Consider the following 27,151-nt stretch of genomic DNA (forward strand, 5'->3'; position numbering starts at 1 on the left):
TCTTTAAAAAATCCACGTTTATTGGTCGGTTAGTCTTGAAAAATACTTGAAAAATATTCTTTAAAAAATCCACGTCTATTGCTTGGATGGTCCTTGAAAAATATTCTTTAAAAAATCCACGTCTATTGCTTGGATGGTCCTTGAAAAATATTCTTTAAAAAATCCACGTTTATTGCTTGGATGGTCCTTAAAATATATTCTTTAAAAAATCCACGTCTATTGCTCGGATGGTCCTTGAAAAATATTATTTAAAAAATCCACGCTTATTGCTCGGATGGTCCAGAAAAATATTCTTTAAAAAATCCACGTCTATTGCTTGGATGGTCCTTGAAAAATATTCTTTAAAAAATCCACGTTTATTGCTTGGATGGTCCTTGAAAAATATTTTTTAAAAAATCCACATTTATTGTTCGGATGGTCCTTGAAAAATATTCTTTAAAAAATCCACGTCAATATTTGCCAAATACCATCCAAGCAATAGACGTGGATGGTTTTTGGCAAATATTCTTTAAAAATCTCGTTATAATGTAAACATCCTATAGGGTCCAATAATTTCCGCAGTTCCCAATGTACATTGCACCCAGGAAAACAACAACAAATAACATTCATATATTTATGTGCACTTTAAAGTGCGATTTCGTTTTTGATAACATTTTGTGGAGACATTTAACGTCATCGCCGGTTACTGTTGTTTTTGTGGTTTGAAACACACACACATTTCAAGTAGCGAAGGTGGTTGTGAACTCTACATGGTCGCTCTTAGCTGGAGCAGTAACAATCAATTTGGTTAAATCTTTTGCGGTTAAATGTTTAGATCCAAATTACCATTTTACACATGCGCACTGACACAATTCCGACGACGTAACCAAGTAACATACTTTGTTTTGTCTGTTTACACATACTAACACACACACACACACAAACATAACACTACAGCTGACATTTTGGGGCACTTCCAGTGTTGTTGTTTTCTAAGAAACAAAATATTCGTGGACTAAAAAAACAATAGGGACCGACATAGTTGTTGCTGGTGTTAAGAAACTCTTTTAAATGTTTATATGCTCATGAATTAAAAGCACCCACCCACCTCATAGCTTTACCCCCTTCCAACCAATTTAACGTTGGCTTTAATGCGATCACTTAAAATTAACTGTAAAGAAGAAATTTAAACTTTTTTTCATTTATCCGTCATGGCTTAAACATACCTGCACACACACACATTCGAAATATTTTAAAACATTTTATTAATTGCCAGCCATAAGAGTGCCTCAAAAACGTAAAATTACGTTGATACGCAACGTAATATTCGAACGGTATTCAAACTTCCTCCAAAAACAAAAGTAAATTCATATTTTCATGGAGTTGAGAAAAAAATAGTTATTAAATGTATTTTGTTAATGGGGCCTAGAAAATGTATTCTTCTTAATTATATTATCTTTGGCTGGATAAGCCTGAATGATAGAAAAAAGTCAGAATTATTGGCCGATTATGTTGACAATTTTTAGATGCAGAGCATATGTTGTTATGATTCTAATTCCACTTCCTAGAAAAGTTTGCCAACTCCCAATTAAATCCACAAAAAGTTTGCCATTTTCTACCATAGGCTGTAGTACCCATTACAAACCTCAAATACAAAATTGGATACAATTCCGGTGAATAGTGTTGATAAAATCATCAAAATACCGAATATAGGGAGGTACTTTTATATGGGGGCTATCCGGCGACGTGGACCGATGTATGAGCAATTTTCTGTTATCAAATGTAAAACCCATTAGGAACATTAAATACGAAATTTGAAAAAATTCCGGTGGATAATGTCGCTAAAATCATCAAAATACCGAATATAGAGGGGGTACCGTTATATGGGGGCTATACGAAGACGCGGACCAGCACAGGCAATTTTCTGTCATAGACTGTAGTACCCACTAAAAATCTTAAATACGAAATTTGGCACAAGTGGGTGTATAATGTCGCTAAAATAATCAAAATACCGAATATAGAGAGGTATTCTTATATGGGGGCTATCCGACGACGTGGACCTGCATAGACAATTCTCTGTCACAGATGATAGTACCCATTAGGAACATTTAAATACGAACTTTGAAACAATTGGATAATGTCGCTACAATCATCAAAATACCGAATATAGGGTGAAGTACCCTTGTATGGGGGCTATACGACCACGTGGACCTCTATAGGAAATTGGACCTGCATATGCAATTTTCTGTCATAGGCTGTAGTATCCATTATGAACTTCAAATGCCAAATTTGAAACATTTTCGGTTAAAAATGTCGCTTAAATCACCAAAATGCCGAATTTAGGGGGGTATCGTTATATGTGGGCTATACGAAAACGTGGACCTGTATAGGCAATTATTGGTCGTACTCATTTTGAACTTAAGCCACTCGTCCGACAGCTGTTAAAATTATTCCAATGACAGCTCATTATATCGCAATATTCTATTCAGCAAATATTGAAAAATGAGCTCGGGGTAAAGCTTGTGGAAATTCCAAAAAGTGCAAGGACTTACACCGCAACAGCAAGAAAATAGACCCAAAAGAGCTGAGTTATTTCGCTTGGCCGAAAGTGGTGAGTTGCCGAATTTGGTTTTCTCCGATGAGAAAACATTCGTTGTCCAGCAGTTTGTAAACAAACAAAAAGATCGTGATTACCTGTCAAAGAGGTCAGCTGAAAATTTGCTCCTTTGGTTGGCCACCACAACTCAAGCGCCGGCCATGGTGATGTTGTGGACCGCCATAACAGCTGATAGTCGCTCCCCGCTCGTATTAATCGACCGTGGCATCAGTATAAATGCCAAATATTATCGCGAAAATATTCTGGGGGGTGTACTAAAGCCTTGGGCACGCAAACATTTCGGCCGCAGACCTTAGACATTCCAACAGGACTCAGGCACCATTGCACTCAGCCCGCGCCACCCAAGTATGGTTACAAAATGAGGTTCCTCGCTTTATTTTCAGCTCACAATGGTCGCCAAAATCTCTGGATACCGATCCGTAGGACTATTGTGTCTGGTGTATTTTGGAAAGCAAGGTTGGCACTAAAAAATACCAACATGTCGATCACCTCAAGCAAGCACTTCGCCGTGAATGGTCCAAACTGCCGCAGAGCAACATGCGGGCAGCGTGTGACGTTTTTATGGGCCGTTTGAAGGCCATAAAAATTTGATGCTATTTCCGACATTTTTCATTCATTCAAAAAAATCAAAAAAAAAAAAAAAATGTAAAAACTGTGGTTTTTGACTTTGTTGCAGTTTTTTATCTCACCCTGTATATATGGGAGCTATAGCTATATCAGAACCGATTTTCACCAAATTTGAAGTACTAGCTTTCAGGCTGAAATCAGTCATATGTGCCCAAATCTACTTCATTTGGTCTTATATCTATCATTTAATGCAGAATACACCTGAAATCGGATAAAGATATGTATGGGGGGCTATATCCAATTCTGAACCGAACTTCATCAACATTTGGCAGAGGTCTTTCTGAGCTGCATTTGATATCTTTTCACAAATAACATTATTATGGAGTTCATATTACGACTGTGGGGGATTAAAAAAAAAACAAATCGGATGAACATTACATACATGGGGCTATAGCTAAATCTGAAACGAAACTGAAATTTTCTCCAAATTAGACATACTTGCTTCCAATCTCAATATGATTGCATGTGCCAAATTCCATCATATTCGGACGAATATTACACATATGGCTTATAATAAAATTGGAATCGGTCTGAGATATATATGGGGGCTATATCCAAATTTGGACCGATTATTCCCGAAAGGGTTCGTCCTTGGGTTAATCAAATGATTTGTGGAAAATCTCATCGAAATCGGATTAAAATGTGACTTGTAATTTGGTCACAAAATTCATGGAGAGACAGACGTACGGACGGACGAACTGACAGATGGATATACATAAATCGACTCAGATTTGTGATTTTATGCAGATCATCAAAAGGAACTATGGGTATATCTCGCTTTCTTCATCAAAGCTAGAATCCATTACCTACTATAAATACGAAATTTTAGAAAAATGACGTCATAAAAAGTGGCTTAAATCGCCAAAATACCGAATAGCCGTTGGTACCGGTACCATTTGTCAGAGGCAAAGTCCGTACAAATTTGGAACAATTCCGTCGAAAAATGGGTCTAAAATGATCAAAATAACGAATGTCGGGAGGTACTCTTATATTGGCGCTACAGGGATATATAGATTAGCCCTGCTATTAGTCACCAGTTTTTTCTCAAATCAATCTTTCTTTGTTATTTTTTCAGTGTCTCTGTCTCTGCTCTCTTTACTCTCCAAGAAAAAAAATGAGAAAATATTAGTTTTGTCCAAATAATATGCATGACATTCAAGGGGTTTACGAAAAAAAAAAAAAACATCGCGATAAGATAACGGTATAAACAATCACAGGCACACACACTCGTATCGAAATATCTTCAGCATTGGAAAGAGTATCAATCGAATTCTAACGAACAAATGTTGGCTGCCCCGTCAACCCATTAGTGTTACTGCAGCTGTCCAACGAAATGGACGAATCTGATTTTTCAGTTTTCAAAAAATCAAGCAAAAAGAAACATGACAAAGCCGATGCAACAACCTGCAACAACACGACCGCCGCACACACTGCGGATGATCTAATACCGGAGTTTGAGAAAAATGTCATTGTCTCAATACCCACCGATGAAGATGAATATCGCGTGGATAATCCCCATATCGGAATTGCCTTGATTTTCAATCACAAAGAAGTCAAGGGTGAAAAGCAGCGAGCCGGCACCGAAAAAGATCGTGATGATATGCAGGCGACCCTCTTGAAATTCGGATTTGATGTTCGAGTCTATAATGATTTGACCTTTGCGGAAGTTACTGAAACCTTAAAAGCAAGTAAGTTACGCTGATGATTAACAATTTTAATTTAAAATTAATTTTATTAAAAAAAAAAACACCGTGTTATTTTTATGTGTGTGTGTGTGAAGAAATTATCGATTTATAGAAGTATTCTGGCCTAACGTCCCTCCACCTGAATTTGAAAGACATATTAGTTCTTATCGCAGTGCTTTGCTCGTCGGTCGTTCGGTACACTCATAATTATGTTGTTTGAAAACAAAGCCATTTATTTCAGGGTACTCGGGGGGTTGAGTTTCTTATCTACCGATATCAATATGTATATTTTTTGGGCTAATAGCAAAGTGTGGCATGGAAATAGTATCTTGCAATTGTCACCTAATTTTCATTTTCTTGGAATACAATTACGAATGTTTGAAGTGATTTTTTGTTTTCGAATTTAAAATAATAAAGGAGAAACTTTCCGATAAATCATGTTTTCAGTTTACCTGATGAAATTACCAATTCCATTGACATATAATTATATCAAATATATACTCTTAAAAGAGGTTAACCCGGCAAAAAGTTTTGATGTAAAAAGATATATGCATTAGTAGTGGTAAGAGACAGTCTCGTTTTGCCAAATCAATAGTAAAATAACATTGAGAGAGAGGGAGAGAGTGAGAGAGAATGCATTGATACTTTTCCGTTAGGTGCATTTGACAACAGCTCATTGTGAAATTATGTATTCCTTAAGGTGCCATCAGACGGCACATGTTTTACCTAAGTAGTCATGGCAAAATCATTACAAGGTAGGTCAGAATGATTAAATTTGAAAAAAAAACGAAGTTAAAAATTATCAGTCGGTTTTGCCAACAGATGTATACCCCCAGCCAATGTTCGATTATTTAAATATATTTTGACTTGTGTTATGATTTATCAAATTGTTGACCCTCTATGGAGTAGGTACCGAAGGAATGGGCGAATATTTTCCATTTCGTATCGAACCTAAATAAATATGATATACAGGGTGAGATGAAAAAACTGCAACCAACTTCAGACTGCTGCCATTTCTAAGTCACCAGTCCGACAGTTGTTAAAATTATTCCAGTGACAGCTCATTATATTGTTTACAAGCGTACAAAAGTATTTTGTTGAGAATTTTCTGGAAAAAAAATTTTCGTGATGTAATTCAAGTTTGATTTCTTTATATTTGACTGGAAAACCACAAGTGGCTATCGTTAGGGCCCTCCAGCATTTTAATGTGAATAAATCTTTTGTGTATTGTACTATCGCTGGTTACCGTGATACTGGTAGCGTAGCCCGACGTCGAGAAAGTGGGCGGAAGAAAACAGCAACATCAGCAGAAATGGTTCGAAAAGAAGCGACTTGATCGAAACCCGCGTCGCAGTGGCCGAAAAATGGCTCATGAGCTGAACATATCGCAATATTCCATTCGGCAAATATTGTAAAATGAGCTCGGGGTAAAGCCATTGAAATTCCAAAAAATGCAAGAACTTACACCGCAACAGAAAGAAAATAGACTCAAAAGAGCTAAAGAGTTGCTTCGTATGGCCGAAAGTGGTGAACTGTCGAATTTGCTTTTCTCCGATGAGAAAACATTCGTTGTCCAGCAGTTTGTAAACAAACAAAATGACGGGTTTACTTGCCAAAGAGGTCAGCTGAAAATGCGCACCCTCGGTTGGCCACCAGAACTCAAGTGCCGGCCATGGTAATGGTGTGGGCCGTCATAACAGCTGATGGTCGCTCTCCGCTCGTATTAATCGACCGTGGCATCAGAATAAATGCCGAATATTATCGCGAAAATATTCTGGAGGGTATATTAAAGCCCTGGGCACGCGGCAGACCATAACATTATCACCCACACCATGTTAAACCCTTGGCACCTACTTCAACTCTGTATTTTTTGGTAATCGATATGTAGGACCTAGTCATCACAACCACAAAATTACATTCATCCAGAGCTCCATTGGCTTATTTGCATACATTTTGTCGAACTCTTATCGCGCATTTCGATTCTTTGTCTTGGTGTTTTTTCAAAATATTTCATATTCAGTAAAATATTTTTTTTTTTAAATCTCGACCTTTTTTGTGGGGAGGTACTAGAAGGAGTGGACTGATATTGCTCATCTCCGATCTCGATTTATGTTTTATAACAATATTACAGAGTACCAAGTTTAACCAAATCGGATACTCCTTTCGAGAGTGCGCACCAGCCAGTCAGAAAGACGGACGGACATCGCTAGATCGAATTCAAATGTCCTGAAATGGATTTGAGAAAACATTCGTTGTCCAGCAGTTTGTAAAGAAACAAAATTATCGGGTTTACTTGCCAAAGAGGTCAGCTGAAAATGTAATGGCCACCAAAATTTCCGGATATCAATCCGTTGGACTATTGTGTCTGGAGTATTTTTGAAAGCAAGTTTGGCACTAAAAAATAACACTTTAACGATCACCTCAAGCAAGCGCTTCGCCGGGCTAAAATACCGCAGAGCAACATTCGGCCAGCATGTGACGGCCTCATTGGTCGTTTGAAGGCCATAATTCGTGCCAAAGGTGAACAATTCGAACAAATCTCAACTAATTCGAAAATTTGATGCCATTTCCGACATTTTTTGCTTTCATTCAATAAAATTTAAAAAAAATGTAAAAATTATGGCTTTTGACTTTGTTGCGCTTTTTTATCTCACCCTGTATATTAAAAAAATTGGGGGAAGCCATCAGGTTACCAAATATAGGTTGGCGCTGTTATACGGGACCTATACCAAAATGTAAAAAAATTAAGTTCACGGATACGTCTATCTTAATGTCTAGGTTCATTTGGAGGGTATGAACAGTATATGCCGGAAGCATACTTTAAAAAGGCGAAAAAAGAGCACAACCTTTGGGTTCAATTGTTGATTCGATTCTCTATCCTGCTCGAAGGACCAATTGTACAAAGGAACACAACCTTATGCTTCGATTGTTGACTCGATTCTGATTTTTATTTGAAAATATTATCCTTAAGTACTGCTAAAACTAATCTAACTTAACCTAATCGCAGCCACACAATTGTTCTTATTTATTATTAGATTTAAAGGTCTTGACAGGCGCATTGATATCTGTGAGTAGGGGTTATGACCTACATAATGCGTATTCATAGGATTGTTAATGTTATTTTCTATCCAGATTGCCATCTTCCGCTAGATATCGAAAAACAGCTATTTTTTCTGATATTTTCAGGGAGTGTTTGCTTTAAAATTGTCCGCCATATTACTCTATAGGCTAAGTTGGTTTTAATTCATGTTTCTTTTTTAATATTTCTTACAGCATCCAAAGAAGATCACAGTCAAAATGATTGTCTGGTGGTTGTGGTAATGTCGCACGGTCTGGAGGGCAAAGTATATGCTCGTGATATGGCATATCCGGTGGAACGTTTGTGGAATCCATTTTTGGGTCAAAATTGTAAATCATTGATTGATAAACCCAAGCTGTTCTTTATTCAGGTAAGACAAACATCAAATCCCCTAACTTCCCTCGAAAATAAATCCAACTGCATTTTTTTTATCACCTAGGCCTGTCGAGGAGAGAATTTGGAAAAGCCTGTTACCTATACACGATTTGCTCCCATGTCACGGGCTCTAGATGCCACACCAGCCAAACCCCAACCGGTAACCTATGCCATACCAAATACAGCGGATATTTTGGTTATGTATTCAACGTTTGAAAGTAAATAGAGAATTTGCATTTCATCCAAAATCCATGCTAATTCCATACTGCTGTTATTTTTCAGAATACTATTCCTTCCGCAATGTGGAGAACGGTTCATGGTTCATACAGACTTTCTGTGAGGTTTTTAATCACGCTGCCGCAACTACTGCTCTCTCTGAAAAAGGCGCTGAATTGCTACGTCTTTTAACCGCTATCAATCGATTGGTGGCCTACGATTATCAGTCAAATGCCAAGGTGGAAGCCCTGAATCAAATGAAGGAAATGCCAAATTTTATGTCAACTCTGACGAAAATTTTCTATTTGCATGTCAAGAAACCAAAAGAATGATACAAAACAGGGGACGAGGGGTATTAACTGTCCAACGGAATGAGTCATTTAGAGCAAAATTAAATTAAAATTGTGATTAGAACAAAAAACTAATGAAAAAGAAAAAAACGTACAATTGAAGTCCAAACACTTTGTATTTAGTGATATGACAATATAAGTTGACCGCGAGCATAGGGGTCTTATGAATAAAAATATAATTCCGACATACGTTTTGGTTTATCTGTTTCAATGTTGAGTTACTGGACCAATATTAATCAACTTAATATTTTACAATAAAATGGTGTTGTGGAAGCTAACCCATTATTGGTAATTCCTAAACTTTAGCCTGCTATCTAGCCTTTAATATTAGGTGTGTACAACAGTAACCGAAGAAGTAGGTATGGAGGCAATCTTACTGGTCTTCCACAACTTACTGATAATTTATTTCATATGCAGTTAAACATATGCCGTCTGATAGCACCTTTAACATGTAATCGATAGAAGGGAATTGTGAACTTCCTTAATATCGATTACATGTTAAAGGTGCCATCAGACGGCATATGTTTAGCCGGGCGTTTGCATATAAAATAAAGGATTCATCGTTAACTTCATCTAATGCAGATAAAAACAATTATATCCAATTTTATGCGAAATCATAAATTCCATTTTCATTTCAGGTTTCTGTTTGAGAGAAATATTTAGACATAGCAAGTTGTAAAGAAACGGTAACTTGTTTCGCAAGTTATGACAGGTAAAAGTATTGAAAATTGTGACTCTTTGTGGGTGAGGTACCAGAAAGAGATTGCGGCCATATATCATCTTCGCTTCACAAGGAGTGGACCGATATATTCCATCTCAACCTTTCGGCGCTAGGTGTAAATTGCCCTTTAGAAAGTCAATATATTTCAAATGATCCATTATTCTATCAATGGATGATAAATTACTTACTCCTAATACCGCCATATATCCCCAGACCATAACATCATCACATCCACCATGTTAAACCCTTGGCACCATATTCTCTACTTTAACTCTGTATTTTTTGGTTGTCGATATCTAGGACCTTGCCATCACAACCACAAAATTACATTCATCCCGAACTCTACTGGCTTATTTGCATACATTTTGGCGAACTCTTATCGCGTATTTCAATTCTTCTTTGAGACGTGCGGCTTTTTTCTAGCTGATCGTGCATGAAATTGGTATATTTCAAAATATTTTGTGTTATCTGAGGAGTAACTGCAATGTCTGCATATTTCTGGGTAATTTTAGCTAAGGTTGATGCATTAACTCGTGAATTTTTCTTAACCTCACGAACAATTTGGCCCCCGGGTGCATCTTTAAGTTTTTGTGTACGCCCACTCCAGGGCTAATAAAAAATATTGTTATGTGTATAATTTGAAGACAATCGGACTCTTACATTACATTTTATAAGAGTTAAAAATATTCAAAATATTGACCCTTTGCGGGAGAGTTACTTGATGGAGTGAACCGATTTTGTCCATTTCCGCACCTGGTTAGCACTGATGCAAATTTTAGAATTTGCAAAGTTGGAGCAAAATCGGAGTAACCTTTCTCATTCTGTGCAGTAAAATATTTTTTTGTTTTTGAAAATTTCGACCTTTTTTGTGGGGAGGTACTAGAAGAAGTGGACTGATATTGCCCATCTCCGATCTCGATCTAGGTTTTATAACAATATTACGATGTACCAAGTTTTAACCAAATCGGCAGACAGAAAGACGGACGGCCATCGCTAAATCGACTTCAAATGTCCCAAGGGTCTAAAACCTTTATTCCGATGAGGCATGTTTTGGCCTCATCAAATGGTATAGACCCCCTCTAGCCAAAAGGCTGAGGGTATAAAAACTAATATTCGGGACGAAATTAACAACACAACACCGGAAGATCTGCGAAAGGTCATGGAAAATTAGTTGACAAATGAACGCTTGTGGGATATCATTTTTAATGACTAATCTAAAAATATTACCTATAAATTTACTGTATTTAAAAAATAAAAAAATATATGTCTTAAATAGAAAATTACAAGGAATTCACACCACTTCGTTTTTCTTTTGGTCCACTCTTTATGAAATCAAAAGCTCTATATGACCACCAAGATTCAATCCAGTTCACCTGCTTTGTGGTAAAAATAAATTTATTTCAAAATTTGTTTTCTTTTTTATACTAAAAATTTAAAAAAAATCTTAAACGTTTTACTATTCATTGGACAGTTCAGGTGATCACAGCAAAATATTTAAATCATTCAAATAGCTCAATTCAATTGTAGTTGTTTTCGTTTTGCTAAGTTATTTTACAATTAAAGCAAATAGCGGTAGCTGCAATTGGAGCAGTCGACTAGACGTGTTTTGTTTTTTTTCAGCAAAAATCTAATTCAGCGATCCATAAAATTTGTTTGCCCTCCCCAGAAAGTAAGTGAAACAATGAAACCGACACCATCAGTCAGTCACTCAGTCGCTCACTCACCGACTTAGACCGAGATTTATATATTCATGTATGTACCTCGGATGAAATGAGATGATGAGATGGAGAAATGAATGAATGGCTTGGATGGATATGCATGAGATGTTGTGTGTTCTGTATTCAATTTCCCATTCAGATCATTTGGAGTGCGAGCAAACTAAGAACACTAGATGAATATGCATTATGTTAGATGTGAGGAACTAGCTGGTGAAAGAAGAATGTAAAAGAACTTTCACATTTCATAGAGACACTTCTTAACCCCTTGGTGGCGTTAGGAAATTGCAAGATTTATTTTTGCAGGAAGCTGTTACATTTGGTTGCTTTTATAGACTACTTCTAAAGGATATATACAGTGGTCAAAAAAGTATTCGACATATAGATAACATTTTACTATTTTTTCAATAAAAAAAAATTGATTTTGTTTAGTGTTAAAATTGGCATAAAAACAAAAAAGCTATTTTAGTACAAAAAAGTATTCGACATTTGAAAAATTATTTTAAAATTAAACTGTTATTGTTATTCTAGTAACGAGTTGCTTTATTTTTACTTCGTATAACTTCTTTCAAACGTTCAGGCATAGACTCTACCAATGACATTGTGTATCCTGGATCAATCTTTTTCCATTCTTTCTGAGGGATATCTTTCATTTGATTCTTATTTGTAAACTCGTGAGAACTATTTTTTTCTCGAGGTAACTCCAAAAATGTTCAATTGGTTTAAGATCTGGAGATTGTGGTAGTGTTTTTATCACATAAGGGCAGTTGTACGAAAGCCAAAGTTTTGTATTCATTGCAGAATGTTTAGGATCTGCGCTAGGGCTTAAATGTTTCGATCAGAAGGTCAATATATTTCAAGTGATCCATAATTCTATCAATGGATGATAAATTACCCACTGCTGATGACGCCATACATCCCCAGACCATAACACTACCACCACCAAAGCTTTGTATTCATTGCAGAATCTTTGGGTTCATTATCTTGATAATATTAAAATTTTCCCGCAAGTCCCATCTTTACTGCGTAAATTTTCCTTCAGAAGTTCAATATATTTCAAGTGATCCATAATTCTATCAATGGATGATAAATTACCCACTCCTGATGCCGCCATACCCGCCCAGACCATAACACCACCGTGTTTAACCGTTGGCGCCATATTTCTCTTGTCTAACTCTATATTTGGTTTTCGATATACTAGGATCTTGCCATCACACCCAAAAGGATTATATTTGCTCTCGTCAGCAAAAATTACATTCATCCAGAACTCTACTGGCTTATTTGCATAAATTTTGACGAACTTTATTCGCGTATTTCGATTATTCTTTGAGATGAGTGGTTTTTCCTAGCTGATCGTCCATGAAATTGATGTTTTTCAAAATATTGCTTATTGTCTGGGGAGGAACTGAAATGCGTGCATATTCCTGGGTAGTTTTAGCTAAGGTTGATGCATTAATTCGTGGATTTTTTCGTAATTTCACGTACAATTTGGCGCTCATGAGCATCTGTAAGTTTCCGTGGACGTCCACTCCTGGGCTTTGTTTTATCAGCTCTGTATTTTCTACCCACAGAGAGGGTATATATTTGATATGGCCAAAACGTGTCTCATCGAAATAACGGTTTTAGACCCCAGGTCTCTTAGGACCAAATCCGTTTCAGGATATTTGGAGTCGATCTAGCGATGTCTATCTGTCTAGCTGACTGGTGCGCACGATAATTCCGGAGGGCAGTATCCGATTTGGTCAAAATTTGGTGCATCGTAATATTATTGTCAAACTTAAATCGAGTCCGGAGATGGGCAATATCGGTACACTCCTTCTGGCACATCCACACATTGCCAACATTTTCTAACAAAATAATTTACTGGACAGAAAAAGAAGGGATAATCCAATTTTACTCCAACTTTGTAAATCCTAATAATGGATAATTTAGGTCCACTATCCAGTGCCTTCCCCACAAAGGGTCACACAAAGGGTCACAGTGGTGTTTTAAGTGTCCGATTGTCTTAAAATTACACACATCACAATATTTTTTTATCCACGGTCTGGTGTGAAGATGGTTCCCTCCTTTTGGTACTTACCTCACAAAATTTTGAATATTCATGAAGCTCATAATACACGAAATTAGCATCCGATTCCATTTAGACTTGGTACATCTTAATATTTCCACCAACACAAGATTTGTTATAAAGATGGTAGAGATCGGAACATTTGTTCTGGTACCTCCCACACCAAGGATCAAAGTTTTGAATAAGCAAAATGTTTATAAAATCCGAAATAAGCCTACGGTTCTCTTCATATTTCACATATCCCATTATTTCTACTAACACAAGATATGCTGTGAAGATGGGATATATCGGTCCACTCCATGTGGTAACTCCCCCACATAGGGTCAAAATTTCCATGAAACTCATAAAACGGGAAATTAACATCCGATTCCATTCAGAATTGGTACATCTCAATATTTCCATTGACACAAAATCTGTTATAAAGTTGGTAGAGATCGGACCATTTCTTCTGGTACTTCCCCCACATAGGGTTTAAGATTTTGAAAAACAAAACGCTCAAAAAAAGCGAAATAAGCATCCAACTCTCTTCAAATTTCACACATGCAAACATTTTTGCGAAAACAAGATCTGTGATATGATCTTCGCCTTAACAAGGCAAAACTCAAAAATTCAGCCGAGCCTGGCTGTGGGATTTGAACCGCAGACCTCTGTGTGCAGCCAACTAGAAGTTGCCGTCTCTACGTTCAGAGCCATTAACCCGTCTTCCTAAAGCAGCACTAAAACAAGTGTATGCATTGGAAGCAATGTAGTTGTTGTGGACAAAAAATCCATCACTACCAAAAACAAAACGTTGCTGTGAAAAAAGATCTGCCAATAGAACTTGAGTCGAACCTGGAGAGTGTATAATTCGCATATGCTAATTTGCAATAAGTTCGAAATATATACTACTTTCCAGAGAACGGCCCTTGTAAGCCATCATCCACATCAAATATGCCTGATGAGCCGCTTAACCAACGGCGAAACGCGTCGCATAGTGGTGAGTGTGTGATAGTGTCTATCGGGCTTTCCTTTTCACTGCAAATTTCAGATCATTAAGCTCGTCTCGAAAGAGAAAACAAACACCAAGATCTGTTGTTCCTCACCTACAAAGGGTCACAGTTTTCAAAACTTTAATCTGATATAACTTGCGAAACAAGTCAGATTCTTTGCAACAATATTTCTCTCAACCAGAAACTTGGGATGAATAGGAAACTTATGATTTCGCACAGAATTGGATATAAATGTTCGATGCTCTTGAAATTTTGCCCATACCAATATTTTTATCTGTATAAGATGAAGTGTGACAATTGAATACTTCGCCTCACGCACATTTTAACCTTTTCTAAAAAAAATATCACTTATCTTATATATCACATAAAGTGAAGAAGGTAACCAATATAGTCCAAACTTGACACGTCGCAATATTTATATCATATTTATTTAGGTCCGATAAGAAATGGACAATATGGGCCCATTCGGAATCCACTCCGTAGAGGGTCAACAATTTGAATAATCCTTACAGAAGCCAAAATACATTTAAATAATCGAACATTGGCTGAGGGTATACATCTGCCGGCAAAAGCGACGGATACCTTTTAACTTGTTTAATTATATAACGGACAGTAGTTCTTGGCCTTCCAACAATTTCTGATAGATTTACCCAATTCAAATGAATGATGAATTAGTAGGTTTTTTATATCAATAGAAGTTTCTTTTCCTTTGCATCCTAACTTGTATAAATACGTACAAATAATACTTGAAACCGTGATATCTTATTAATTGTTCCCACTTCTAATAATTGAATACATCCTCTGCAATAAAAAATTAACATAAATACTTAAAATTATTTATATATTTTTTTAAAAATAGGACATGTCGAATACTTTTTTTGACCACTGTATTTCTCTTAGACGACGGGCCATAGTTATTTCGGATATTTTGAGGATTTAGCAAAAGTCTCCGTGATGAAAAAAAGTCTTCTTTTAAACAGAGGTGATTCGAGGGTTAAGATGAAAGGAAAGTCGATTTTTTGCTGATCGTTTAGTTTTTAGAAATTCTTGAAAGAAATCTTTTTTTTTTTTGGTTTTGTTAATTTATGCAAAGTTCTCTAATTTGTGTTCGCATGTTTCTATTTTCGTAGCATTTATCTATCGTTTCTTCGCTCAATTATAGATCAATTTGTATGCCTTCAAAACGATTTCGTACACCTTTTAATGACTTTTGGACACACTCACTAACTCACTCATCATAAAAATCGTATTCACCAAAATAGCCGAGAAGTTCAATATTGTTTGGCATTTTCGCCAAAACGTCAAGTTTACAAAATAATTATGCCGAAAAAGAGTTCACTGCCATTGAAAAAAAAATACCAACAACAACAACAAGAAAATAGATAGTCATGAAATCCATTGACGAGTACAACGATATTTAATTGGTTTGTCAGAAGTCGTTGATGGTGCGGATGATGGTGACTTCGAAGCAATGGACGAAATTTCAATTAGCCAAAATGAATAGACGTTTTAGACAAATTAGTTTCATGTTAATTACTTAGTTAGCGTTAAATTAAATTGTTGTTTGTTAAACATTATTTTATAGACAAGAAGATAGATAACCGGAAAAATGCTTGAAGGTGGGTTCCGAAACAATGTCAAGGTCAATAATTCTTTAAATCCTTTCTGGTCATGCCAGAAAATGTGCGATAAATGTCGTACCAAATCTACAAAATTAATTTCTTCTTTTTAATATCGAAGAAGATGTATCTGCCTGATGGCAATATTTATAAATGATCTGTTCCAGAACTGCGAGAATGAAACATTTTTACTACGATAACTGTTTTTCCCTTTATGATATCGAAAAAAATTAAAAACTAGAAGATTCTTGTAGGTTCTGCAACAGGGCAAACATGTTAAAAAAAAAACATCGATGCAACTTCCGCGTTCAAGAATGGGGCTGTCTGGTTACCTTTTTGGGAAATTTTTTACTGGAAGGTTTCTAAACACAACATCTCTGCAAAAGAGAGTGATTCGAGAGAGGAGTTTCGAAAGCTCTTTTACTGAGAAATTACAAATGGGTGGCAGACAAATCTCTTCTGGCAATCATTTTCTACTCTTCCCTGTAGGAAATGTTAATGGCGAATAACTACTGACTTACTAGTGACTTTGTCATCAATACTGCAACTTTATTGTAGCGGGGTATAATAGTGGGGCCTTTAGTTTGTGTTTTAAGAAAACAATTTTAGTTTATTTCAAACTGATCAAGTGTAAATAAGCAGGATTTTTATACCCTCCACCATAGTATGGAGGGTATATTAAGATTGTCATTCCGTTTGTAACATCTCGAAATATACCATTTAGAACATACAAAGTATATACAGGGTGAGATGAAAATACTGCAATCAACTACAGACTGCTGTCATTTCTAAACAACTCGTCCGACAGCTGCTAAAATTGTTCCAGTGACAGCTCATTATATTGTTTACAAGCGTACAAAGCATTTTAGTGAGAATTTTCCGGAAAAAAAGTTATTCGTGATGGAATTGAAGCGTGATCGTGTGATTTTTTCATATTTGGCTGGAAAACCACAAGTGGCTATCGTTAGAGCACTCCAGCATTTAAATGTGAATAATTCTTTTGTATCCCGACCCAAGGCTCCTTACTGTGATACTGGTAGCGTAGCCCGACGTCAAGGAAGTGGACGGAAAAAACAGCAACATCAGCAGAAATGGTTCGAAAGGTAAAGAAGCGACTTGATCGAAACCCGCGTCGCAGTGGCCGAAAAATGGCTCGTAAGCTGAACATATCGCAATATTCCATTCGGCAAATATTAAAAAAAAAATGGGCTCGGGGTAAAGCCATTGAAATTCCAAAAAGTGCAAGAACCTACACCGCAACAGAAAAAAATAGACTCAAAAGAGCTTGACGAAGGTGGTGAACTGCCGAATTTGGGTTTCTCCAATGAGAAAACATTCGTTGTCCAGCAATTTGTAAACAAACAAAATGATCGAGTTTACTTGCCAAAGAGGTCAGCTGAAAATGTGCACCTTCGGTTAGCCACCAGAACTCAAGCGCCGCCCATGGTGATGGTGTGGGCCGCCATAACAGCCGATGGTCGCTCTCCGCTCGTATTAATTGACCGTGGCATCAGAATAAATGCCGAATATTATAGCGAAAATATTCTGGAGGGTGTATTTAAGCCTAGGGCACGCAAATATTTTGGACGCAGACTTTGGACATTCCAACAGGACTCAGCACCATAGCACTCAGCACGCGCCATCCAAAAATGATTATAAAATGACATTTCTCGCTTCATTTCGAGCGCACGATGGCCACCAAAATCTCCGGATACCAATCCGTTGGACTATTGCGTCTGGAGTATTTTGGAAAGCAAGGTTGGCACTAAAAAATACCAAAGTGTCGATCACCTCAAGCTAGCGTTTCGCCGGGAATGGACCAAAATACCGCAGGGCAACACTCGGCCAGCGTGTGACGGTTTCATTGGCCGTTTGAAGGCCATAATTCGTGCCAAAGGTGACCAATTCGAACAAATCTAAACTTATTCTAAAATTTGATGCTATTTCCGACATTTTTTGCTTTCATTCAATAAAATTAAAAAAAAAAATGTAAAAATTATGGCGTTTGACTTTGTTGCAGATTTTTTTATCTCACCCTGTATATTCTCGTTCAGCATAAATTTCTATGTCGATTTAGCGATGTCCGTCCGTCTGTGGAAATCACTCTAGCTTCCGAACGAAATGAAGTAGGTGGATAAAATTTTACTCAAATGTATATTATGTCTACAGAACTTTTGGTATTGAAAATGGGCCATGTAGGTCCACGTTTTGGTAACGGTACCTCCCATATTCGGTATTTTGATGATTTTAGCGACATTACTCACCGGAATTGTTATAAATTTCGTATTTGAAGTTCAAAATAGATACTTTAGCCTAAGACAGAAAATTGTCTGTGAAGGTCAACGTCTTCGTATAGGTCCCCCGTATAGGTTCGGTATTTTGACGATTTTAGCGACATTATTCGCCGGATTTGTTTCAAATTTGGCATTTGAAGGTCGTAATGGATACTACAGCCTATGGCAGAACATTTTCTGTGCAGGTCCACGTCTTCGTATAGCCCCCATATAACGGTAAAATACCGAATATAACTCCCGATATTCGGTATTTTGATGGTTTTAGCGGCTTTATTCACCGGAATTGTTTCAAATTTGGTATTTGAAGTTCGTAATGCATACTACAGCCTACTACAGAAAATTGTCTGTGCAGGTCTACGCCTTCGTATAGCCTCCATATGATGGTACCTCCTTATTTTCGGTACTTTGGTGATTTAAACGACATTATTCACCGAAAATGTTTCAAATTTGGTATATGAAGTTCGTAATGGATACTACAACCTATGACAGAAAATTGTCTGTGAAGGTCAATGTCTTCGTAAAGCCACCATATAACGGTACCTCCCAATATTCGTATTTTGATAATTTAGCGACATTATTCACTAATTTTTTTCAAGTTTTACATCTGAATATTGTAATGGCTTATAACAAAAGTTGCCTTTGCAGGTCCACGTCATCGTATGGACCCTAATATAATGGCTACATTCTTTTTAAGATTTTAACAGAATTTTTAGGGGATTTTATTTATTTATTTTTTTTTTTAATTGTCAAATTCGTTCCAAACTGTGGGGGTATTAAAAGTCCGGCCCGGCTGAACTTGCAGTTTTCTTACTTAACTTTCTTTCTGACTAGACATTTTGTATGAGCTTGCCATTCGGAAATCACTGGGGACATTGTCAATAGTAAGTCTGGGGGGTTACTATGTAACGAGATTCGAAAGTTCGAAAAAGTCGAAAGTTGTATTCTATCCGAATTTCGGCTCTTCGGATTGAGTAAATAATTGAATTCCTTTTGACAGTACTTTCGGGTGTAATATTTAAAGTTGGCAGAATTTACTTCACTTTAATGCGTATTCGACATTGGGATGTAAGAACTCAAAACTAGGATATTTATTTGGGAATTCGAGTTAGTTGGTGAGAAAAATATTCGCATCCGAAATATTTCACTGTCGAATCGAGTAGTATAGTAAAATTTAGGAAAAAAATTCAAATATATAAATATGTGGGAACTTTTGCCAATTTAACTTTTTTTCGATTACAAAAAGCACTTAGCCAAATACCCGATTTCACACAACACTTAAAACGGGTCGGTTAAATTTCAGTTTTGTTTTTTTTTTTCATCCTCACGATGCGAACCAACAAAAAAAATGACGATCGATTTCAAGTGATTAATTGAAAAAAAAATGTGCAGGCCTAGCCCACACAAATGCCATAATGAAAACAAATCAATTTTAAAATCCCCCCCCAAAAAATACGGTATTTTGTACTTTGTGGCTTGCTTGTCTGCTAGCGGGAAGGTTGGGATACATTCGGCATTTAATTTTGCCCAAATATGTGAAATGAAAAAGAAAGAAATCGTCGTTGTCGACACAACATTTCTTTTGATGTCAATAACAAAATTTTGCACGAATCTGATGACGATGATGATGATGATGAACAAGTTAATAAAGAAATAAATGAGCGAAACCAGGGAGCGCGTCAGCAATGGAGCAGAGCTGGTATGTATGTTGGAAAACAAAATAGCAACAACAACAACAACTCAAAATCAGGTAACAGAAATTAAATTTCAGATGAATGTAGCCATGTTGGTGCAGTTAGCTTATATTACCGTGGTGACATGAAACAAAAAGACGTCGGCAACGACGACTTTCGCTAATTTCGCTGGCAAACAACAATAAGCCCCGAACCGATCATACAATTGGTCATAATGCCAGAGTAGCACACCTGTAGCAAAAATTGCCATACACATCTGAGTGTGTGTGTTCCCCTGGTTGCTTTTGTTGCTGACTTTTGTAATGGCCATGCACCTTTTGCCTCTGTGTTGTTGCTACAAGTTGTTGCTGCCGCTTCTGCATTGATGTTGCTGTCTATAAAGCCAATCTCGCTGTGTATGTTGCTTGCTGTTGCTATTCACTTCTGGTGTGTTGAGGCCATACTTGTTGGATGACGAGTTTTTGTGTTGTGTGTTCCGTGTTGCCATTAGGAGACAAAAATTGGTCGGAATATATGGAGACTTCTTGAATTAATTGATAAACATTTATCGAATGCAATTTTGAAGCCATATTTTTGGTATAATGCTATTTATACCCTCCACCATAGTAGAGAGGGTATATTAAGTTTGTCATTCCGTTTGTAACAACTCGAAATATACATTTTAGACCCCACAAAGTAAATATATTCTTGATCAGCATAAGATTCTATGTCGCTTTATCAATGTCCGTCCGTCTGTGGAAATAACTCTAGCTTCCGAACGAAATGAAGTAGGTTGATAAAATTTTACTCAAATGTGTATTATGTCTGCAGGACTTTTGGTATTGAAAATGGGCGATGTAGGTCCACGACTACATATAGCCCCCATATAACGGTACCCCCGATATTCAGTATTTTGATGATTTTAGCGACATTATTTACCGGAATTTGTTTAAAATTTGGCATTTGAAGTTCGTAATGGATACTACAGCCTATGACAAAAAATTGTCTTTGTAAGTCCACGTTTTACAACTCCAATGTTTCCTCCCTATATTCGGAATTTTGATGATTTTAGCTACATTATAAACAGACTTTTTTCAAGTTTCGCATTTGAATATTGTAATAACTTGTGACAAAAGTTGCCTATGCAGGTCCACGTCGTCGTACAGACGCTAATATATGGCTACATTCGATATTTTTAAGATTTTAACAGAATTTTTAATAGATTTTATTTTTTTGAAAATTGCCCAATTTGTACCAAATGGTGGAGGGTATTCAAAGTTCGGCCCGGCCGAACTTACATCTTTTTTACTTGTTTTATCTAATATGCTGCCCAACATACAGCTGTGTATGGTATGCTGGCGGATTTTTTCATCGAGATAGCTCCTTAAATTCTCTATGGGGTTTATGTCTGGACTCTGTGCTGGTGTATCCATGATGTGAGGACAATTACATGGCTACACTTTATAAGCCTAGTGTTTCGGATTATTGTCTTAATAAAAAGAATAATCTTCGCCAAGGGCAAGATTTTCCTTACAGAGTGGGAAACTTTCTTTGAAAATGGTAGTCTGATCCATAATACCCCCAATAAAATGCAATACACCAGGTCCAAAGGCCGAAAATGAACACCACACATTACTGACCCACCACCGTACTTCACATTTTGGCCGCAGAACTTGGACATTCCAACAGGACTCAGCACCATTGCACTCAGCACGCGCCAACCAAGAATGGTTACAAAATGAGGTTCCTCACTTCATTTCCAGTGCACAATGGCCACCAAAATTTTCGGATACCAATCCTTTGGACTATTGTGTCTGGAGTATTTGGAAAGCAAGGTTGGCACTAAAAAATACCAAAGTGTCGATCACCTCAAGCAAGCGCTTCGCCGGGAATGGGCCGAAATATCGCAGAGCAACATTCGGACAGCGTGTGATGGTTGGCCGTTTGAAGGCCATCATTCGTGCCAAAGGTGACCAATTCGAACAAATCTAAACTTATTCTAAGTTTTGTTGCTATTCCCGACACTTTTTGTTTTCAAAAAAATTTTAAAAAAAATGTAAAAATTATAGATTTTGACTTTGTTGTATTTTTTTATCTCACCCTGTATATGCAACCCCATACCATTATACTGGATCCACCATGTGTAATGGTTTTGCAGCTAAAGCGGGGGTTATATTCTGCATTGGGCGGTCTTTACTTTGTGGCTGACTCCTTTCTACTCTATTTTAGTTGTTTTTTCTTCCCTCCTCGTATTCTGCTTTAGAAGGCAACATCAATTCCCGCCTAGACAAATCAGTAGTGAGATTATCTAACTCATTTTTTGAGTTACCGACAAAAATCGGTAACTTTAAAACCCGAAAATTTGATAAAAAAGATAAAGTTGACAACATTCGTATCTATCGGTAGGTCTTGGCGACTTCTTTAATTTCGTCACTAACTTATCGGCAAATTTCGTGAATTACCGAAATTATATGCATTTTAATTTTACCGACTTTTGTCGTTAACTCAAAAAAATGAGTTAGATAATTATCATCCAGAAAACAAAATATTTTTCCACTCATTTTCACTTTTAAATTAAAACTCTAGCTTTATTTTGAGAGATTCTGCTTCCACTCTAATTTTTCAAACAAATGTGACTCGGGAGTGCTCTCAATCAAAAATGTGAAGAGTAGACTCCATAAAGAACTACTACTCTTTGAGCAAATTTACTCACGAGCCTGTTTCGCTCTCGAGTGATAATGAGCAAATCTGTGCTCTGGTTTAGGCTCCACTGTTTATAAAGGATCAACATCCTGTTTCTATGAATTCTATTCTTTTTGGTTTAAATTTCTGGCCGTTTGATGGAAGTCTGTCATTTCCAATGGCAACACTCATTATGCGGCCACAAAACAGGCATCGATCCATCCATAAGTAGAAAGCGAAAGACTATTGCGGCCTTGTTTCGCTGTAAACAATGGGGGTATGGGCGGCGGATGGATGGATGGCGGACAGGCTGGGGGATGCACACAATGGTCGACAACTAGACTAACTCTTGGGAATATCTGAAGCAGGCCTTTTGCTGGCCGCCATGATCCCGAAGAAAGAAATAATGCAAAAGTGTGCAGCGGCAGCAGCATTCAACTTTATCAGCATCTTCGTCTTTCATTGTTCATTTTGTGTTTCTTGGTGGTATTGTGCGGTGCTCTTTTGTTGTTGCTGTTGTTGTTTGGCGGCGGCGACATACAATTTCGAATAGTGAAAGTTACAAAAATCCATTCATTCGCTTTGGCTCCCATGTGTGAGCGTATGAGACCAGAGCGAGTGATTCAGAAACGAAAAAGTAAAAAAAGAAACAAACCAAGCCAAGCACCTGAAATCCACGCACGCCAGAGCCTGGTGAGGAGGTGCAGCAGACCTCAACTGGCATTTCACACTTTTAGCGAAGGCTGCTGCACAAAAGCAGCAATAGACCTAAGCTTGTCAAAATCAAATTAATTAACACTGGATCCAAAAAAAAAAAAAAAAAAAAGAAACGAAAAGTAAGACATCGTTCATCGTTTGCAATGAAATGTCATTCATGCTGCACGTTAGGCTATCATCAATGTCGTCTCATTCGGCCTTTGGATAAGGTGCCCACATAACATGCCAATCCCCTCTTCTCCAACTGCGTGACATTCAAATGCCTCTCCCAAAAAAACCGACATTCCAAAAAAAAAAAAAAATTAACGATTTTTCCATCATTAAATGTTACCATTGTTTTAGTTGTTGTTGCTGGTCGGCTTGTTGTACCACAAATCTATTTTTTCTGTTCTCTCTGCCTTGTTTTTTTCTTGTATTCACCATTCTGGGTAATTTGCTCGAAATATATGTCGATATTTATTAGCACTGCATGATATTTCAATGCTGACGACCTGCTGCTGCTGCTGGCCGTGCCGGGTCGGGCCGGCCCGCCGTTGATCGTGATCATGGCAGTTTCCTCCATTCTATAAACAAAGATGTGACTTATTTTGCTTCATTGTCTTGTTGGCTGAAGTGTTTTTTTTTTCAAAAGCAACTCCATCAACCAGCAGTTTGGTTTTGTGATTCTCCTCCAAAGTGTAAAAGTGCTGAGATTTAAAAGATGCGAAACAGAAGTTCACCCATGGAGTACCCTTAAAAAGTAACGATTTCAGTTCAAGGAGAACATGTTGAGGTTTTTTTCTTTAATTCAGTCGTTCGCTTCTTTTTTTGTTTATTTATTTTGAATTCCGAAAGTCAAGCAGAAAGACAGACGAAAAGATTGATTAAAAAAATTATTATATCATAAAATTAAAACACATGTTTCGGCCATAGAGAGGGTGGGTAACTTGTGAGCCATGGTAACCGGCAAAAATAAATATTACGTAGTTCTTTTGTTAATGACATTATAATTAATAATATTAATTTTATGAAGTCATAGTGGTTTGGAGGTCTTTTGAGAATGTAATTAAGTGGCCGAGGCTAAATTCTAGGCATAGAGGGATTTCTGAAAGTCATCTCAAAATAAAAACACCTTCAATAAGCTTTCCTTTGGAGGTCTTTTTTGAAAGTAATAAAGTGGATACGATTGTTTTCTAGGTATAGAAGGCTTTGTGAAAGCCATCTCAATCCCAAAGCACCCTTTAAAAGCTCTGCTTTCCTATAAGACATTTCTAAATTATTTTTTAATAGACGACCTTTCGAATTGAAAACCTCTTTCAAATTTGTCTGTAGAGGACTTTCCATCAAAAGTAGGTCTTTCTATCTTCGAAAATTATAAGACTTTTTTTACAGAATTTCTAGTTACAAAAGATCTTCTAAATGTCCTCTATGTATATTCTTTGTTTACTCACTTTCACTTCAGATAGAATATTTCCTGCAAGTTCGCATTAATGGGTAATTACCTGAAAATAAAGGAAAAAATAAATATTAATATGTGGTAAAATGAAGTGAAGAAGCAGAGAAGACCTCAACTGTATTTGGAGGAATTTTTAACTCCGTTATATAAGGGTCTATACGACGACGTGGACCTGCAAAGGCAACTTAGCTAAAATCATCAAAATGCCAAATATCGGGTGGGTGCTATTCGAAGACATGGACCTGCACAGACAATTTTCTGTCATAGGCTGAAGTGTCCATTACGAACTTCAAACACCAAATTTTAAAAACAATTCCGGTGAATAAGGTCGCTAAAATCATCAATATACCGAATATAGGGGGGTACCATTATATGGGAGCAATACGAAGACGAGGAACTGCACGGACAATTTTCTGTCTTATGCTGTAGTATCCATTACGAATTTCAAGTACGCAATTTCAAACAATTCAGGTGAATAATGCCGCTAAAATCATCAAAATACCGAATTTCCGGAGGTATCGTTATATGAGGGCTATACAAAGACGTGGGCTTGCATACGCAATGGTTTGTCATAGGCTGTAGAAGCCATTAAGAACTTCAAATACCAAATTTGGAACAACTCCGGCGAATAATGTCGCTAAAATCATAAAATACCGAATTTCGGTAGGTATCGTTATATGAGGGCTTTACGAAGACGTAAACCTGCACAGACTATTTTCTGTCTTAGGCTGTAGTATCCATTATGAACTTCAAACACCAAATTTGAAACAATTCCGGAGAATAATGCCGCTAAATTTATCAAAATACCGAATTTCCGGAGGTATCCTTATATGAGGGCTATACAAATATGTGGACCTGTATACGCGATTGTTTGGCTGTAGTATCTATTACGAACTTTAACTACGACATTTGACACAATTCCAATGAATAATGCCGCTAAAATAATAACAATAAGGAATATCGGAAAGTATCGTTATATGGGGGCTATACAGGGTTGCCCATATTCGACGGACCCATGTTTTTTTTGGGCCCATTCCAATCGACGAGGCTTGTCCGCAGGCAACATTCTTTGCGTCAATTGAATTTTGTACGGGAACAAATGGGAATAATCCGTTGTAAAGTGGACCGAGCCATGCCCAACTGCTGAGAACGGCGTTTTTGGGATGTTCTTGGAGACCTCTCAACACTGGCTCGTACAGCAGCGATATTTTCGGCCGATCGCCTTGGTCGACTTTTATATGGCCTCTTCGGATTAGAAAGAGCCTTACCAGTCGAAAATTTTTCGTATAAACGCTTAATGGTGTTCTTAGAAGGCGCACTTCTCACATTTTTTTTTACAATTGACTTCTTCTGTTGAATGTAAATTTCAACTATTTCAGAGCGCTCGCGTGGCGTGTATTGGTTCATGGTAAAAATCTGCTTGGACTGACGATTCAAACGCGGTATGTCATTAAGCGATGTGACATCTCTGTCAAAAGTTATGGCGTTGCCAGATAGGTCCGTCGAATATGGGCAACCCTGTACAAAGACGTGGACCTGCATTTGTGATTTTTTGTCATAGGCTGTAGTACCTATTACGAACCTTAAATACGAAATTTAAAACAATTCGCAATTTTAACAATAACAAGACTAGTTAAGTGTTACAGAAAGTCCTGCAGAATTCCTTAATTTTTATGGTTAATAAACTTTTTGTTGAGTACATTTACGTATATTTTCTAAACAAACTTACCTTTGGTAGTGCATTGGATTTCGAAATAGTTTTCATAGATTGTTTGCAAAATAAATCAGCAAAATACGTTTTTGGCGCACTTTCACATTCTTTTTGGCACTTATTGCTCGGTCTCCCGACATATACAAATGAAATTTTCGTTTATATATTTCACTCTCATTTCAATGCTGTGGCAACAAGGCGGAAGGAAATGAAGAAGCAATATTCCCTCTTGTTTTCTCTCTTCTCACAATAACTCTCTTTTTTATTCACTTTGGAAAGAACAAAGTCATGCAAACAAATTCAAATTCCAAACGAATGAAAGATCAAATGCAACAACAAACACTTTGCGAAGTAAATGCTCTACTCTTAGGCAAAGGAGCAACACAAAAAGCTTCACATTAAACAAACATTTCTCATTGAATTTCACACAAATAAACTTTGATTTTATACTTATTTTATTGGAAATAGATTGAATAATAGATTTTTAAAACTTTTGTATCATATATTGGTGCACAATTCCTTTCAGTTAATCATTAGCAATTACCGAGCCAATATACGACCGACCGTTGTAAGAGTATTCACGACAACTGAAGGAAGAAGTG

General features: G+C 37.0%; 2 protein-coding genes across 3 annotated transcripts in view; one reads left to right on the forward strand and one right to left on the reverse strand.

Moving 5' to 3' along the window:
- The window catches only part of LOC131807050 (uncharacterized), a 106,167-nt gene that overhangs the window by 8,434 nt on the left and 70,582 nt on the right, over positions 1 to 27,151 (reverse strand). The window contains exon 1 of one of the 2 annotated variants that reach the window (XM_059132072.1): positions 24,834 to 24,926. The exons of the other annotated variant lie outside the window; for it this stretch is intronic. The gene's annotated coding sequence lies outside the window, so the exon portion shown is untranslated. Of the gene's footprint in view, positions 1 to 24,833; positions 24,927 to 27,151 lie in introns of those variants that run through there. 2 annotated transcript variants of the gene reach the window in all.
- Positions 4,397 to 9,117, forward strand: LOC101896713 (caspase-3). The gene is made up of 4 exons (XM_005185367.4): positions 4,397 to 4,911; positions 8,182 to 8,357; positions 8,427 to 8,580; positions 8,645 to 9,117. Exons 1-4 carry the CDS (start codon positions 4,557 to 4,559, stop codon positions 8,908 to 8,910), a joined length of 951 nt encoding a protein of 316 aa, XP_005185424.2. The 5' UTR covers positions 4,397 to 4,556; the 3' UTR covers positions 8,911 to 9,117.

Source organism: Musca domestica, unplaced genomic scaffold (assembly GCF_030504385.1).
Source record: "Musca domestica strain aabys unplaced genomic scaffold, Musca_domestica.polishedcontigs.V.1.1 95, whole genome shotgun sequence".
In the NCBI taxonomy this organism is placed as follows: Eukaryota; Metazoa; Arthropoda; class Insecta; order Diptera; family Muscidae; genus Musca; species Musca domestica.